This window comes from Parus major, chromosome 7 (genome assembly GCF_001522545.3).
Source record: "Parus major isolate Abel chromosome 7, Parus_major1.1, whole genome shotgun sequence".
Taxonomy (NCBI): domain Eukaryota; kingdom Metazoa; phylum Chordata; class Aves; order Passeriformes; family Paridae; genus Parus; species Parus major.
The window spans coordinates 32767516-32784515 of record NC_031776.1 but is presented as its reverse complement, the minus strand read 5'-3'; the positions used below and the strand labels follow the sequence as shown (position 1 = coordinate 32784515).

At 34.8% G+C, this 17000-nt stretch overlaps 1 protein-coding gene across 4 annotated transcripts in view; it reads left to right on the top strand.

Moving 5' to 3' along the window:
• Window positions 1-17000, top strand: part of LRP1B (LDL receptor related protein 1B) — a 620609-nt gene that overhangs the window by 452122 nt on the left and 151487 nt on the right. For all 4 annotated transcript variants that reach the window (XM_015635304.2, XM_033516047.1, XM_033516046.1 and 1 more), the window contains 5 exons: window positions 2485-2659; window positions 2964-3058; window positions 6649-6798; window positions 15303-15443; window positions 16174-16299. In XM_015635304.2, the coding sequence (XP_015490790.1) occupies window positions 2485-2659; window positions 2964-3058; window positions 6649-6798; window positions 15303-15443; window positions 16174-16299 (687 nt within the window). The remainder of the gene's footprint in view (window positions 1-2484; window positions 2660-2963; window positions 3059-6648; window positions 6799-15302; window positions 15444-16173; window positions 16300-17000) is intronic.

Genomic DNA, 17000 nt, shown 5'->3' with positions numbered 1-17000 from the left:
CTGAAGCATTTCCTGTATCCTTTGGCTACCTGTGTTGACCTAGAAATTAAATTGGCTCTTCCAGGGTTATTTTCTCTTTCCAGTCCATGTAGATCTTTCAGCTTTGGCACCATTGGTGAAACCACAGCATGGCAGCCTGGTCATTTTGGTGATGCTGGTGTAATGTGGGTTTTGTCTGTGCAGAATATGCACATAAGTACAGAAACTAAATTAATATAAAGTCTATATCTGATTGTTTCAACCTTATTTCAGTAGCCCTGGTACTGAAGTGAAAATCATTTGTTGTCCCTGGTAGCATTTGGTTTTTGTAACCAATCACTCTCAGTTCCTTTCTTTGCAGCACATGTTGTTCTTCTACTCTGTAATGTACCCACCTGCTTGAAAATAGTAAAAAAAGCTGATTATGTGGAAGCAAATTTTTCTAACTCTGATTCCCCAACAGCTTGGTGGAGAACAGAAGAAATAGCTCAGTTGTGTAAGGTCAGACCTTTTCTGACTTAGAGAACAAGTAAGCCATTGTAGTTGATTATCTGGGGACTTCAGAAAATAGTTAGTTCAAGCTCTGCCCCCTTTGCCATTTTAGAAGAAATCATTTCTGTGTTTGCACATTTTGGGAAATGTTTGGACAAATATGGCAATTTCCCCATTTTGTAGACTGTGAATTCATTTATTTTGTGCAGCTACTTTTTCTTTTCCCCTGCTATCTCAGAGACAACTTTATTAACAATCAGATATGTTTTTCAGTCCCAGTAATGAGAACAAGGCTTAGAATGCCTCCTAGAGATCTTTATATCAGGTATTCAGGTGCCAAACAGAAGTATTTGTTGCTTGGGTTTTTTTTTCAAAAAAGTAGTAGAATAAAAATGTTTATTATAGAAAAATCACTGAACTTGTCAAAGAACTTAATGAAAACAATAGAAATATACTATTCTTTCATATTTCTTTTATTATGGTAGCTTCTGTGGTGGAGATTTTTTATGTTTTTGGGCTTTTTTTGTTCCAGATGTAATTTCTATATAATAAGTTTGAGAAAATTACAATGTTCTGGCACATCAAAACATTGTAAAGACTATTTATTATGTGTAAACTATCTCATTTGCTAACAGTTATATTTTTATACTTCTATAAGAACATAAGAAGCTTTGTAAGCACGTCCTGGCGGGATTCTCGTTGGGTGAAGTCTTATACCAGTGTCACAAAGATGCCAAGTTGTACTTTAATCTTTTTAAGAGTATGAAATGCTTATTTTCTAGTTCTTACATGAATAAAAACCTAAAAAAAACGAAACAAAAAACCAAAAACCTGGAAGGGCAGGGTAGCAATTTAAAATGGGTCAAGGACTGTGTGTTTGGTGTCCTTTGTTGCATTCTGTGAGATTGGCAATCCTCCTAATTCTCAATCATTGCTCAGCCTTATAGACATGCAAACCAGTCCTCAGCCCCATCCATGTCAGTTTGTCAAGGGCAATAATCCTGTCAGTGGAAATTGCCACGTTAAGTTGACAGAAGATGTGTATAAATGATTAACTACGCGAATCGTTAAATCACCCTTGGCCTCTTTCCTTCTCTACAAAGATGCCAGCCAGTATGAACTCAGGGCAGAGGGGCATGTTGGCACCTAGAGAAGGAGCAGTGATTTTACACCCAGTTATTCAGGCAGATTTTAACATGGATTGACATTTCTTTAAATGCTAAGGAAGACCATCAAGTTACCGAGTCAGTCATATCATATTTCTGGTTTGCTGTCTCAGGTAATAACGGTGCTGTCAGGTAACCCTCAGCCCCCACAGCTGCTCACTCATTCCCTTCCCACAGCAGGATGGGGAGGAGAATCAGAAATGTAAAAGTGAGAAAAGTTGTTGGTTTTGGTAAAAACAACTTAATAGGAAAAGCTCTGAACAACAGAAAAGCAAAATAAAGGGTTCATTCAGTGCTTCCCATTGGCTCACAGGTGCTTTGCCATATCCAAGCAGGCAGGGGAGTAACTTGGAGTCTTCAAAGCTTTCAAAAATAAAACCAGTAAACTTCTCCAGTGACACAAGTACTTATGAGCTACAGAACTATGTTATAGACCAGTGGTTTTAATTCTGACTCTCTGTATTGAGCTTTTGTGGAGCTGAAGAAGGAAGGAGGCTTTTAGATTTCAACATAGCCTTGTTTTAGAAAGCCACTGAGCAGTAAAAGCTTTCTGAAGTAGAAAAACACAATGCAGAAGTTCAGCATCTCTGATTATTTTTTTGGGACAATAGGTTTCATGTTGTGAATATTCAGTGTGATTTTCATGTTCTTATTGTTAGTATATCAGGCCCAGGAAAAAGAATAAAAGATTATTCATTCTTGGCAACTAGTTAATAAATCCATCTGAATAGAATGTTGCATGGGATTGTTAACAAACTGTAGAATAAATTATTCTTCTATTTTTTTTCCCCTAACACTGATGATAACACAGAAAGGTTATCAAAAGAACTGCTTTCCCTCTTTGCAGATATTCAGAGTATCAGAGGTCTTGCAGTGGATTGGATATCACGTAATTTATATTGGATTAGCTCAGAATTTGATGAAACACAAATTAACGTGGCACATTTGGATGGTTCCTTGAAAACCTCAATCATCCATGGAATCGATAAACCTCAGTGTCTTGCAGTTCACCCAGTAAAAGGGTAAGGTATCCATGGTTGTGATAAATAAACTGCAGCAAAGCTCATCAGCAGGTTCTTCATTCATATTTTAAATTTGGCCATTTTAAACTTAAACTTTTAAACTTAAAGTGCAAACATGAATTTGAAAGGTTTTGCTGAAAATATTTCAGCTGAATACTTCTTCCCTTAGAAAGCTACTGAATAAATCATGTAACTATTAGTTGTATGTTTTGTCTCCTAAACTGATGAATGTTTTCTCTACTGGCTCATTAAAAACACTGTGTGCACAAAGCAATATTGTAAATACATTAATTCTCTTCTTCAGTAAGCTGTACTGGACGGATGGTAACACAATCAACATGGCAAACATGGATGGCAGCAACAGCAAAATACTCTTTCAGAATCAAAAAGATCCTGTTGGTAAGTACCCTTTTATATCCTGTTTGTTTTAACTGATAGTGATTTATTATGGGCATGGTCTTGAACTGATAATTTAAGTGTACAATGATGTTTTTCATCTACAGCGATAAGAACAGGCATAAAGGTGTGAACAACACTCATGCTACTGTTGTGTTTCACAATTTAAGTTATTTTTTGCCCATTCCAACAGAAATCTACTGCAGATTTAGTGGAGTATTACTGACTCTAGGATTACAGAAGGCTGAAGGAGAGCCCATCTGTATTTCTCAATCTTTGTATCATCGTTAGAAAAATGCAGAGGTCAGGGTTTTAGTAAGTCATGGATATGTGTGAGAGGATGCTGTGACTGCAAATGTGGATCCTTCCTCACCAGAACATCAGCTGCATATTCCAAAGATAAATTGGCCCTTAACTTTTCACACAGAGAAAAAAGCAACAGTTGAAGCATGCATTTCATACCATGACTTAGCCTCAGTTTTAGTATTTTGGGATTCATATAGTTGAGGATAAATTATGGCACTTTAAAAAAAAAAAAAAAAGCAGCTCTTTCTCTGTGTATTTTTTTGTTTTGCTCAAGTCCCTTTTGGTAGATAATTTCATTTTTTAGAGTGTTAAAGTGGTTATGTCAATTGTTGCTACCTTATTAATGGCCTGTCAATAAAGTGATGATATTTTAAAGCATTTATTTTTTTTTAACAGAATGCATTAGCAAGCAGAAGTGAAAATTATTTAAAGAATTCAATAAATTTTACATAAAAGCAACATGACATACATTTTACACCCTAAATTCAATGAATTTTGTAGAAATTACTTGATAACTGTTTTACTGTTGATATGATTATCTGTCTGTCCACTTGAAGAGAAAAAATTACCTTTTCATCCAGAGAGAAAAGAGTGGTAAACCCACTAATTTTAAGGTGAAGAAAAAACACTTTTAATAACATTATAACAATATTAAGGACAGTTGTATGCAACACTTTGCACTGAAGATTTTGTGATCAGAGGTCACAAGGTCCTAAATTGCAATGCTTAGTGTTTCCAGTATCAAACTCTGAATTAAAATATATCCAAAACACCAGTTTCAATGGTTTAAATGATTTTTAGCATCATCATAAGACAATCCCATGTCAAAACAATGAAACCCTTCTAAAGATTTGGAAAGTAGAAGTCTTAAAACCTTCATTTAATATTTTATTTGGGCACTGAAAAAACTGTCTTTGACCATAAGTGAAGCTCTAGTTCATACAGTGCTAATTTTGAGTGTTTGGGGAGTTCTCAGGTAGATTATTAAAAAACACAAATATCTGGTTTATTGGAGCTGGATATCCTGGTAATTGATGGGATGTTTCGTTTGCTTGGTGCAAAATTTCAGAATTTGAAAAATGAGGGAATTTTCCAATCTATGACCCGAATTAAGCTGGATTCATTGAATTTATTTTTCCTGTTTGAATTTTCCTTATCAAAACAAGGGGACAATTTTTCAATTACAATAGTTTCTATTATTATCAAGAGCATTTTAATTTGGAAATTTTGGGAACTGATACTCTTAGGATGACAGTGTCATTTATTTTTATCTGAACTAGCACAGACTAGTTATGGTTTGCTGGTCCATTCTTCAGTTCTAAAAGTCTCCAGTGCTGACAGGTGTATTTGTTGATAAAAGAACTGCTCATTTGAGTGCCATTACCCTGTATTCTTAGCAATTCAGAATCCATGCTTAATTTTATACTTTGTTGGGCAAATCATTGGCTTATTTGAATTCCCTGAGACCAATATTGCACAATCCTCATGTTCAGATTCACTTTAGCAGGTTATAAGGTTTAAACCGGTCACCCACACCTGAATGCATCATGAATATCTGTGATGCTTATGGCTAATAAACCACTTGTTTTCATTAGGAAAGCAGGACAATTCCTGAAAAAAAATCTGATTAAACATGCTCTGCCTACATTAGAAATAATGTGTTTTTGCAGAGGTTGGTAATAGGTGGAAAGTATTTGGAGGAGAATAATGTGCTAGACTTGTGAAGAAGGAGATAGGAATGTTTTTCATGTCAGTTGCTGCTGTGGAATTGGAATGCCTGTGTGTGGAAACACCAGTTGAACACGTGAAGTATAAAACCAGCCAGGACAGGGCTGTATTTTCTGCACAGCTGGTTTTGGGAGTACCCTCACAAACAGATCCCATCTAGGTGCAATCTCTGGCAGCTGGCCATGGGCAGGACGTATGGCAAATCCCAAATGCTGCCCATCTCAGAGCAGGGAAACCTTCCCACTGGTGAATTCCCTTTTAAGCCACACTGATATTCCCAGGGAAGCTCTCTGTGCTGGGCTGAGCCCTGCAGGTGCTGCCTGTCTCCAGGATCCCTGGTGCTCTGTGCTTGGAGGGAAGCTGGTTGGACAAACACGAGAAGGTGTGGGAAGAGATGCTGGAGACAAGTCCCTCCTGAAGGCGCTGCTCCAGAGCCTCTCTCCAGCGTGTGATGTTTCCTCCTGGGTGAAACCCTTGCAGAGAGGTAGAAGAAAATATCAATCCCTGCACAGGGACTGGAAAGATGCTTTTTAGAAGCTCAGAAAGCAGACACCTTTCGGGCTGCTGTGTCAAATGTGGATGACAGCAGTGACACGATGGCAGCTGTAAAGGCTGCAGCCCATGGCACTGCTTTCTCCTGTCAGCATTTCCAAAACAGCTTTCCACAGGATGAAAAAGTCTACAGTACAATATCTACAGCTTGACCCATGCAGTGAAATACAGCATTTTTTGGCAACTTGTTGCTGGATACTTAGCATGAGCTCTGGGAAAGCTGGAGCACCAGAGCACATTGTTATGGCAGGAATTGTTATTGTTACCATACCAAGAATATTTCACTGTGGAGAATCAACTGCCACCACTTCTTGAACATTTTTAAAGGATTACAGAAGTCTGAAATACATTATCTCCTAATTCTTTGTGCTTACTTTCAGAAAACTCTATACTTTATTCATTTAGTAGCTTATTTTGCAGGTATCCTTATTTTGATAGTTCTGTTGCTTCAAACTCCAAAGAACTGATTATAAAATCAGTTCACTATGAATCAAAATGAAAAGTAATACTAGAAATTTATTAGCAGTTTGGATTAGATTTTAGTATTTCATCATCCTGAGCAGGGAGAGAACAGACTTTTCATAGTTCTGAATCACAAAAAGTACCGTGTTTACCAAGTCTCTGTGTATTCATAATTCTCCAATATGAGTGATGGGTTCTGGTTTGCATTTACAAGTTGTTAATGACCTCGTTTAGGACCTCAGCTTATTCAAGTAATTCTTCATTGCCAGATAATGCTCTTTCATCAGTCAGTCACTGATTTTGGTAACTGCTGAAAGAAATAAAAGGAACAAATCTTTCTAAAAACCTGTTTTCTTCATTGTTAATGGACAAGTTTGGTTTTCTCAAATTTTTTTTAAAGTGTAAGTAGATAAATGAATAGATAACATAACTGTGTATATATATATATTTATGCACTTAAATGCACTTTCATAATGAAAACAGCTTAATAATAAATGAGTATCATCCATTAAAGCCACAGTTAAATCTGTATGCATTAATTACAGGTTTATCAATAGATTATGGGGAGAACAAGCTTTACTGGATCAGTTCAGGAAATGGAACCATAAGCAGATGCAATTTGGATGGTGGTAATCTTGAAATAATTGAATCAATGAAAGAAGACTTAACAAAAGCCACAGCTTTAACCATTATGGGTAAGTCCAGTGATTTATTTATTTTTTAATTATTCAAAACTAATTAATAATGAAATACAAAAAGCTTAGAGAAGTTCTTGCTGTTTTTATGTAAATAATACATACAGTACATTCACAGTTTGCAATCTCTAGTACAAGGATATTTCTAAATATAGATTTGTGTATATATATTTGTGTGTGTATATATATGTATATGGAATGAAGCTAATAATTTGATGGCTTATATTTATTATAGTCACATGTAAAGAATTTTGAAAGGGGAAGGAGTTGTTAAGCTGTTTATTACACAGAATTATTCATGACTTGTTTCTTCTGCTGAATTCTTCCTAATTAGTTAGGATATTCCTAGTTTGTTGGGTTGCCTGGCACTTTGGGAAGACTTCTTTGGGTTATGAATTGATGATTGAGGATTTAGATTTTCAGATGTTTGCTCATATTCCATGTATTAAATTGATTGAAAGAAACTTATTTTTTTTGTTACACTTCAGAAATAAGAAATGTTTAGAAAGTTCAAAAAAATCAGAAAAATGTATCAGAAAAATCAAAAGAACAGTAGCTGAAGGAAAAATTCATAAAAAAAAAATAGCGAATTGCTGATCACTGAATAATATAAAAATATTGCTTCAAATTTACTTTTTCTCATATGTATCTCCAGCTCTTGGTCCTTGTTCTAGCTGGGACAGTGTAGTAAGAAATTCCAGTTTGACTCAGAGTTTATGTTTATGCTTCTGCTTTTTTAGAGATGACTTTAGAGTTTTCCATATTTCCTACAAATTAGAGACCTTTATTCTGATTCACTTAAAAATCTCTTATATTTATCTTGGATATCCCAAAAGAAAAGGAAAAAATGTTCAGTTGATAACCAGACTTTTGTTGGGATGAGTGAGTTATCAACTGCTAGTCTTTTAATGAAATATTTTATTTGATGACTTAATTAAATAATAATTATGTACATATAGACAGTGTGCTAGTGAAAATTAAATAAAATGTAATGATTTTTATACACATGGTGTAAATTATGTCATATTTAAAGTGGTAATTACTAAATTAGATTTATTACACACCCGTTTGGCCAGTACTGAGCTCTAAATGCTGTCAGTATCTGCTGGAGATGTTATGATTTTATACATGCATTTGTAAACATGAGCAGGTTTGGTGTCAGAAGGAATCCTGAATGTTCATTTGGACAAATTGTTTTTCATTGATTGGACTGTGGCTAGAAATAGACAGAATAAATGCCCTTTACTCTGGGGAGCAGTTGGAAGTCTTTAACAGGAGGTGTAAGGAGTGTTTGTTCATATTGTCACTGAGCTGGTGTCAGGTCTTCATCTGGGATTCACAGAAGCTTCAACAGTGATGGTCCCTCTGGGGCAGGAAATAAAGAGTTTATAGCTCCCATGTAAAGAGTGTGTGAAAGTAGTTGAATTCTTGCACATCTGGAGATGGAAGAACATCTGCTGGGTAGGTTTTATCACATGTACCTCTAATATTCATAGTTTGGGATGCTTTTGTTCTTATGGGTGACAGCAATTATTCCTACCCAAAAATGATGAACAAAAAAAGAGCTTGGGGCTTTCTGTTTCCTTAGTTTTGGGATTTTGGAGTCATAGAGGTGCTGAAATTCAGCTTGATATTGCAGTGAGATTCTCCATATAAATCTGCTGGAGAGAAGTACAAGCACAACAGTTTTATCTGCAGTATTGTATGTGCTGATTGAAAAACATGAAAAGTTTCTGCATTCATTTCTCCTGTAAGTTTCCATATTGTGGAACATACCATGGTAATATAAATGCCATTTATTTTCCTAAAGAGGAGCAAGGCTGTGCATCAGCTTTTTGTAAGCAGGCTTTTGTGAGTGTAAAGTGGGTCAGAACAGAAAATCCGGTGCCATATGAAGCAAGATAAGAGAACTCTAATTGATAAATCATCATAACTAATAATATCTAGGTAAAGAAGAGTGATTAATTTGTTCTAATGTAAGATTTAACATAGTAGTGTGTGAAAATTTACTACCCCTGCTGATCTATTTGCCTACAAGTTTAATTAGAGGTTTTAGCAGATGAATCACAGTAATTGTAATGTTTATTGCATCGTTTTTGCTCCTATTCCTAAATTTTCTTGACTGCCTGTATCTAAAAACACAGTAAACACAATAAAGCAACATGAATGGAGTGTTCCTCCTCTGTGAATATACTGGACTGTCTTTTTTGTACCATTTTAATTCACCAGTGACTGAAAAGAGAGATGATACCTGTGCCCAAACCCTTAATTGTTCTGTAGGATTAAGTTTCTCTCAGTGCTAGAGAGTTCTGTAATCTTCTGTAATCTTCAGCTTTTAGCTTTTGCATTGTTCTGTCTTCTACATTTAGTGTCTCCCCAGCTAGGAGGAGTGTTTTGGACAGCTAACTTTCTTTGTTGATGTACTTTAGTACATAATCTTGTCATATTGTTGGGTTCCATTCCCACTGAGACACAAAGAGGCGATGGAGTTGGGTATTTCAAAACTCCCTTTGTACAGTTGTGTCACAAATTGGTCACTTGTTGATCACCAGAACCTTTACTGGACTCAGGAACTGAAAGAAAGCAAGCGTGGAGGGCACCTCAGTGGATTGAGGGGATGGGTAATGTGATCTGGGATAGCCCTGGTTGCTGTGCACCCATTCCCTGCCATTCCTAGGTGCACTGAAGGAGAAAGGACCTTCAGAAAAATTGCTGAATTTCTCATAAATTTACTTCACCGGTGATGTCTCTTCAAGCACCTCAGCTGTTGATTTTGAAAATTAATTTAGTTGTTTGGGAAGCATCTTCCCCAGCCATCAGACTCCTTGTGAGAAAACACAAGCTGAGAGACTCTCAAGGTGAACCCCATAGCCTGTGTCAAGAACTAATGACTTCCATCCCATGGTTGGATAGCCTTTGGCACAGAAAACTCACAGGTCTGACAGGTTCCAGTGGCTTTTCCTGTATCTTACACTTCATGTTCCAGAAGATTTTTCAGAGCTATAAAAAAAGTGATGACTGGGACAGACTTGTCCCAACCAAGATTTCTTCAGTTTGCCTTGGTAATCTCTGTGCTGTTCTGGGAGCTCGAGTTTGTTGAGCTTTGATTCTGTTAGTTTCAGCATTGGGAAGGAGAAGCAGTTAGGCACTCCATGGTTGTGTTCTTCGATTTGAACTCAATAGACAGTGTGAGTGAGGTCTGTAAAGTTTTGGTTTGCTTCATAATACAATTTATGGAGTGGTTCAGCAAAGAGGAGTCTCCTCTAGCATGGCCCCTCATTCTCCACATTGTTTTTATTGCTTTCAATTCCTCTATTTTAGCATTGCAGTTGAGCTGTTGGAAACCATCTGGAAGTTACCACTTCTGTTTCAGATGTTTGCTGTTGTTTAGTCCTTTCCAGGCTCTGTTGAACATCTTCCTACCATTGCATTCTTTAGTGGAAGCTTATAGAAGGTAATGATAAGACATAAAAAATAATGTTAGCAAACAAGCTGGTGCCAAGGTAACTGTCAGGTTTATCCTGAAGGGAAATGGGAACAATATATAATTCACATCTTTCTGTATTTTGTGTCTTTCATTTATTGGTTTTCTACTCAGCAGTGTCAGTCATCTTTCTTTTTTCAATATACTAAGCAAAATTCCCAGTCTTTCGGTGCCTCTTTTTGCTAAATCTTTTTGAGCATTATATTGATGGGTAAGTAAAGCATTTGAATATGTACAAAATGCTATTTTTTTCCTTGCCTTTAAGCATATCAAAAAAATATAATTGCTGTTGCCATTCTGTATTACAAAAAAAATGCTGTAAATCTGTGAACTCATATGTGTTTTTCTGCTCTTACCACTTTTTCTTCAACACCATATGCAGATGTCAGTGTATGCAACAGCTGACATTTTTAATTAATCAGTCAAAACCATGTGAATGTTTCATCTTGTACCTCTCACTGGTAATTGTTTTGCATTTGGTCATGGTAATTTTCTTCTGTTACTATGTAAACTTGACATTTTATTTTCTTCAAAGACCTCTGCTGGTTTATTTAGTCATTTAGAAGTTTATCTGATTCACAGTACCTTTTGTCCTACATAATTTTCAACACCTTCTGCTGGCACCATTTATAAGTTGATATCAAATATTTCTCCTGTTCTGATATTCAGCATGTTCCATGTGAAAGAACCTCTGAATGTCTTATAGAGCACAGCTAAATTCTTTCCAACAATAATAAAATACTTTCTATATTTGTCTTAAGGTTTGAGTTTAATCTACCATTCAATATCTGATTTTAGCTATTTTCCTGGTAGCCAGTGTTTTGAGAAGGATAAAATTATAAAGATGTGTTTGGAATTCTGCATAAAGTCTCATTTCCTGCCTTCCAGGTTACTTAATGAAAATGGTTCCTTGACTGTTATTGAAACTGGTTAGAAATTTACCTTTGATGTGAGAGCTGTATTTCTGGACTGGTGAGCAGTCATTATTTCACACGATCTGAGCTGCAAAGGAGCTCACAGCAATATCTGACATCCTTCCAAACTGGTGTGTTGTTTCTTGAATGACAAATGACTCTAAATGAGAAACTGAGCGTTGCTAGAAAAGTATTGATTAGTTACTGTAAGTCTGTAGCTGAGGAGAAAGGGATGCTGAAGGCTTCTGTCAGCAGTTTTGGTGGAGGCATTTCATTGGATTTTGTATCAGGTCCTCACATAAATACAATTTACACAAAACCCCAAAATTCAGCTCATGTTTCTACAAAATAGGAATATAATGTAGATTGTATAATGAGTATATAATTTGTTGTGCATTCGGTCTTTTTTAACATAAAATAGAGTAACTCCATGTAGTGAATGATTTTATGCATAAGTGCTATTTCTGCTGAAATTCATATTAAAAAAAAATTCAATCAGCAATACAACAAAATCAGATATACATAATAGCTTTTTAACGGGCATGCAGATATTAGAAGAATGTCTTTTGAACAAAAACTGTATATAAATATAGCCATCAAGTTGTATTATCAAGCAATCAAAACAGAAAGTAACAATTATAGTATTTCATTTTAGACAGAAAATGTAGGTTAACGTTACCAAAGTATATTCATGCTTCCATTTACTTTCATCATGCATTAGATGATTTATTGCTTATTTGATTTTTGTTTCATCCTAAATAAAGTGCCAAAGCTAACACCAGAATGCTTTCCCAGTAGCTCAGGTGGTGGGAGCTGTGACTTTGCTGGTTCTATTTGCAAAGTGAAAGGGGCTGCTCTTGGAAGATCAGGAGACTTCAAACACATACACCTTAATTTTCCAAGTCATCAGTCTTCTAATTGCCGTATCACCATTCATTACATTAACATTAATATATGAAATATATCTAGGCAATTTGCCCGGTTCTAAGTGCAGTACATAGTTGTCTTCCATAAATACTCAAACCACCATTAATGAAAACTAATGGCCCATCAAAATTTGCATTCAGAGTACTACTTGAAATCTCCAAAGGACTGTCCACAAAGCTAGGGTAGCAATTTTTGGCATTTCATGTTGCTGTTTCCCAATATGCTGCTGTGCTTAATGCTAATTACCCAACAGAATGGATAAATACAACAATTTTAATATATATTATAACTTAGTTTCAGCAACAAGCTTGCAATTAGTGCTCGAGCAACACACTTGTTAGCATAATAAATCACTTCTGTTTGATGTTTAAAGGTCCAAACCAGCATTTTCTTTTCTTCCCTTGTGTGTGAAAGCAAGTTGTCTCTATGCTAAAATGTTGGGTTTTTTTGTAAAATCATCTATATTTTAAAATTAATATATAAATAGTTAATCCTGAATACTAGACATCATAAATGAGTTATCTACTGAAATAATATCAGTAGTGCCGAGAGAACTATTCCAAATTTAACTTAGAATTATGGTCAAAAATAACCATGTATAATTGCTGATTTCTCTTTTTTTGTTGGAGACTATGGTGGTGTTTGTTGGTCACCTAGCAGTTTCTGAAGAATTAAAACATTTATTTCTTACGTTTTAGGGCGTAATTGGCAAGATTTTGGTCAGATCAAAGAGTCATAAGAGGTTTGACCTCAAGGTGCCTGTACTTCAGAATTTGTGTGTTGTTTGGTCATTTTATTGGTTTTGGATTTTTTCTTTTTTTTAATTGGTGGGGTTTTTTGTTTGTTTTTTTTTTAAATTTTATTTTTTAGCTATAATAAGTCAGGATTTATATGACCTTTCTCATTTAAATCTCCCTAGTCCTTGTCTCCTTGTAAAAATCATGGCGTACTATTCCATGTAAGAGAAGAATAAACACAAGTTCAGTAAGAATTTGTAAGTTACATTTTTATTTGAAGGCTTAACCAGGTTTCACGTTAACAAGAATGAAAGTGGAAGGCAAAAGAGAATCACTTTGAAGAGCACTGAGATACTTCATTTGTGAATTGTTGTGATTTGTCCTTTTTATTGGTGTCGGGGATGTAGGAGCCTCCTCAACCTCTGCAGGCAGTCAAGTGCCTTAGGATTAGTAATGATTTCATGAAGTGCTACTTTTGTCATCAGAGGAGAACAACTCCATGATCTGATGTGTCTGACACCACTGATGGAAATTGTTTAGGCACTCTTAACTGTGCATGGAAGCAGATGTGGTCTCGTTGAGTAGCTCAGTAAACTAAAGAGGTGGAACATTCAGCTGCTCGTGTAGAAATGGTTTGGCTCTGTACTATTACCAAAAAAAAGGAGAAATGAAAATATCTGTGGTGTGGATAATCACTGGTAATTAAACTTCCTGATTAAGTGCATGTCGTGCGTTCATCTCTTGATAAAACAGTATTATTTAAATTTAAATATAACAAGTTAATTATTTGGAGTTTTTGTTTCTTTCCTTTTCCTAAGGATTCAGGCAGGTCAACCACAGACAGGTCTGGGACGTTATTGAAACCATAGCTAAAACTGAGGTTTTGAATAAAATATTAAAGAAATGTTTAAAAGAGTTTGATTATTTCTTTGAAATGAAGGATGAGAACACCAAAACCATATGTAATTTTCTTTCTTCCTATACCCCAGACTTACAAAAGAACTAATTATTTATCGATGGTTTGGATATGTAAAACAGTAAATTCATGTTACTGTGCACAAAGCACCAGTCATTACCAAAACTATTTAATGACCTTTTCTGATTTGTGGTCACATGGAGGATGTGAAGAACAAAAACTCTTCTTCACATCAAATATTTCATTGAAAAAGTTAACCTAACCTTTAGGATTGTGGGTCATTATCTAACAGGAAAAAAACCAAGTCCAATTCCCAATATTTCATATATGGATTATAACACACAGTCACTTTTCTATTTTTTAGGGTTTTTTTATAATTGACAAAATCCAAATTGATCTCAGGCACTTCTTGTCCTAAAGATTTTTTGATAAAAGTGTCTTCAGGTGCAAGCTACTGTTAATTGATCATTATTGTAGCATGTTTTGAATCAGTCAATTCTAGACTGACTAGTCAATGCATAAAATTATAAATTTTCTTTAAATTTGATCCAAATTTAAATAGAGAGTTCCATTTGTGTCTTCAAATCTTGATATTTAGAATATTTTTCCTTCCACAGATTCTGGTGTTATCATATACCTCTGGAGAGTATGCATTGGATTTTTTCTAGATATTTTATTTTGTGCTGTAATTTTTAAAGTTACTGCAGTGGAAATTATTTTTTAAATCTGCACTTTCTATCACAAAACATTCAACTATGTGGTTCTACGAATTTGTTATTTAAATATTAAAACCGCAGCATAGGCACAAATTATTTTATTTGAAAAGAGAATTAGCTAAAAGTGAAGTTAATACACAATGATTGTTGGGAAGGCAGTGTTCCTGAAGTTTAAAGGTTTTCAGGTCAGGGTTTTGCATTTGATTCCTCTACAATAATAAACTTTTCTGTCTGAAATGAAGAGCCCTGAGACCATCTCATCATTCATCTGTGTGGGCTCGAGGAGTGAGGACTCGTGACAGGGACAATCAGAAAATTGTCTCCAGTCTTCAGCCATTAGTTCACTGAAATTTGAGCTTGAAACCAAAGCTGTTAAAATTTTAATTTCTTTAAACTTTGGGAGTGCCTGCTTTTCAATTTTTTCATGATTTCTTAGTTACTGATTGTAACTTTTTTTTTTTAATAAAAGACTTAGTTTAATATTTCAAATAATTTTGTTTGCTTGTGAAAATGAATTTCTTCCCTAGGGTAACACTAGAATTTTCGCATTTATATTAAAAATAAGGCATTTTTCTATGCAGATAGCCTCAAATCAGCAGTTGTCTCAGCAAAATTGAAACTGGTGAAAGTTTTCATGTCTGCAGAATCTTAAGAACACAATTTCTTCAGATTTTCTCTATAGCCTCTTTAGGCAATTTCCCTTAAAACTGATCTCAGAATTAATCTCAAAAGCTTTTTCCCACTTTAACTCTCAACCATATACAGTTTGATAGCGATCCTCCTAATTTCTAAAACTTGGCAATTTTACAGATAAAAAGCTTTGGTGGGCAGACCAGAACTTGGCTCAGATTGGCACCTGCAATAAAAAAGATGGGAGAAACCCAACTGTCCTGCGAAACAAAACTGCAGGTGTTGTTCATATGAAAGTCTATGATAAAGCAGCACAGCAAGGTAAGTCACATTTTAAGTATGTTTAACTAATTTTTAGAGTGCACAATATTTTTTCTCTTGTGGTTCTCCCAGTGTGAAGAAAATAATAACTTGTAAGTAATTCCTTGAGTATCTTAATGAATTAAAATTTCCGTTCACGAAGTTTCAGATTTCTGAGATGTGATTAGTTTACTGTGTATAATGTCTATTAGAAATCTTACTAAATTGTTTAGATAAAAAATATATTCTTCTATTATTTAAATATTATAATAATTGTAATAATTAGGCAGTTAGCATGGCTTTGTGACTTCACTTTGGAGTATGTGCTAATTATATTAAAAAATGGCTCTTTCATGAAGATAACAAGACTAATATAATATTTGATGAATGAATAGGGTACAATCAATGATTTGTTTGTGGTCTAGATTAAGATACACTAATATCTGAGATTTCATCATTAACTCAACATAAAATGTTCAGGTTTTTCATATGCTTTCACTTTAAAACAGGCAAATTTTTCAGAAAACAGAATTATTTATATTCTGAGGGGAAATGTGGGGTTGAAATTCTGCACAAATTAAGCATAGAAAGGTATGAGTTTATGAAACATTTTATGTATATCTCAGTTTTTTTAATAAGTTATCTGAACAAAAATTAGAAATAATACTGATATATCAATAACAACACTTTCTTTTTAGCCAGGGTTGCTCAAGTTTTGATTTCTCTTGTCTCTTCTCCTGTCGTGTCATAGGCAGCAATTCCTGCCAGCTGAACAACGGGGGATGCTCCCAGCTTTGTTTGCCAACATCAGAAACCACCCGAACTTGTGTGTGCACTGTAGGCTACAACCTCCAAAAAAACCGCATGGCCTGCAAAGGTAAAAGGGTTTTCAACATTTATTTCAGCCAGCTTCAGTTCTAGGGGATCATTGCAATGAGTAAATAAACTTACTTTTGGCATTTTTAGTTAAATAACTATACTCAGTGTGCTTGATGGAAGCAGTGACAGAGAAATGTCTGCTGTGGTTAGGACAGAGTTATATTTAGCTTTTCATTAATTTGTTCAAATAAATCAATTTCTGTGGTAACTCTGATTTTTATTTTTTTTTAATGTAGACAGAAAAGCAGACCATATGAACCACCATTAGTAAATATTTGTTCAAGGCCATAGAGGTTATCTTTAAATTGAATTAAAGGCTACAAGTGTCTGAATGCTTGAGTATCTCATTCTATTGGATTGCTCCTAATATAAAATAAAACAAATTTTTTCCTTAAATATTTTTCTTTTTTAAGTTGGGAGAAGTCAGAACAAAGCTTACAGCCAAAGTCTTACTTTTACCTGAATAATGCAAAACATCCTTATGGTCAAGGTGCCTTATAGTTTTATAAATTTAATATTATTTATTACTATTAATTAAGACTAAGTAATTCCTAAGAATGACTATGTAAGAACTCTACACAGTAGAATTTATTCCTACTTAACAGAAAGAGGTGCAGTTGGAATTTGATTAATCTAACACAAAAGTAGGCATTTAAAATGCTTCACTTAAACTACATAATTCTCTCTCTGCAAAGGAAA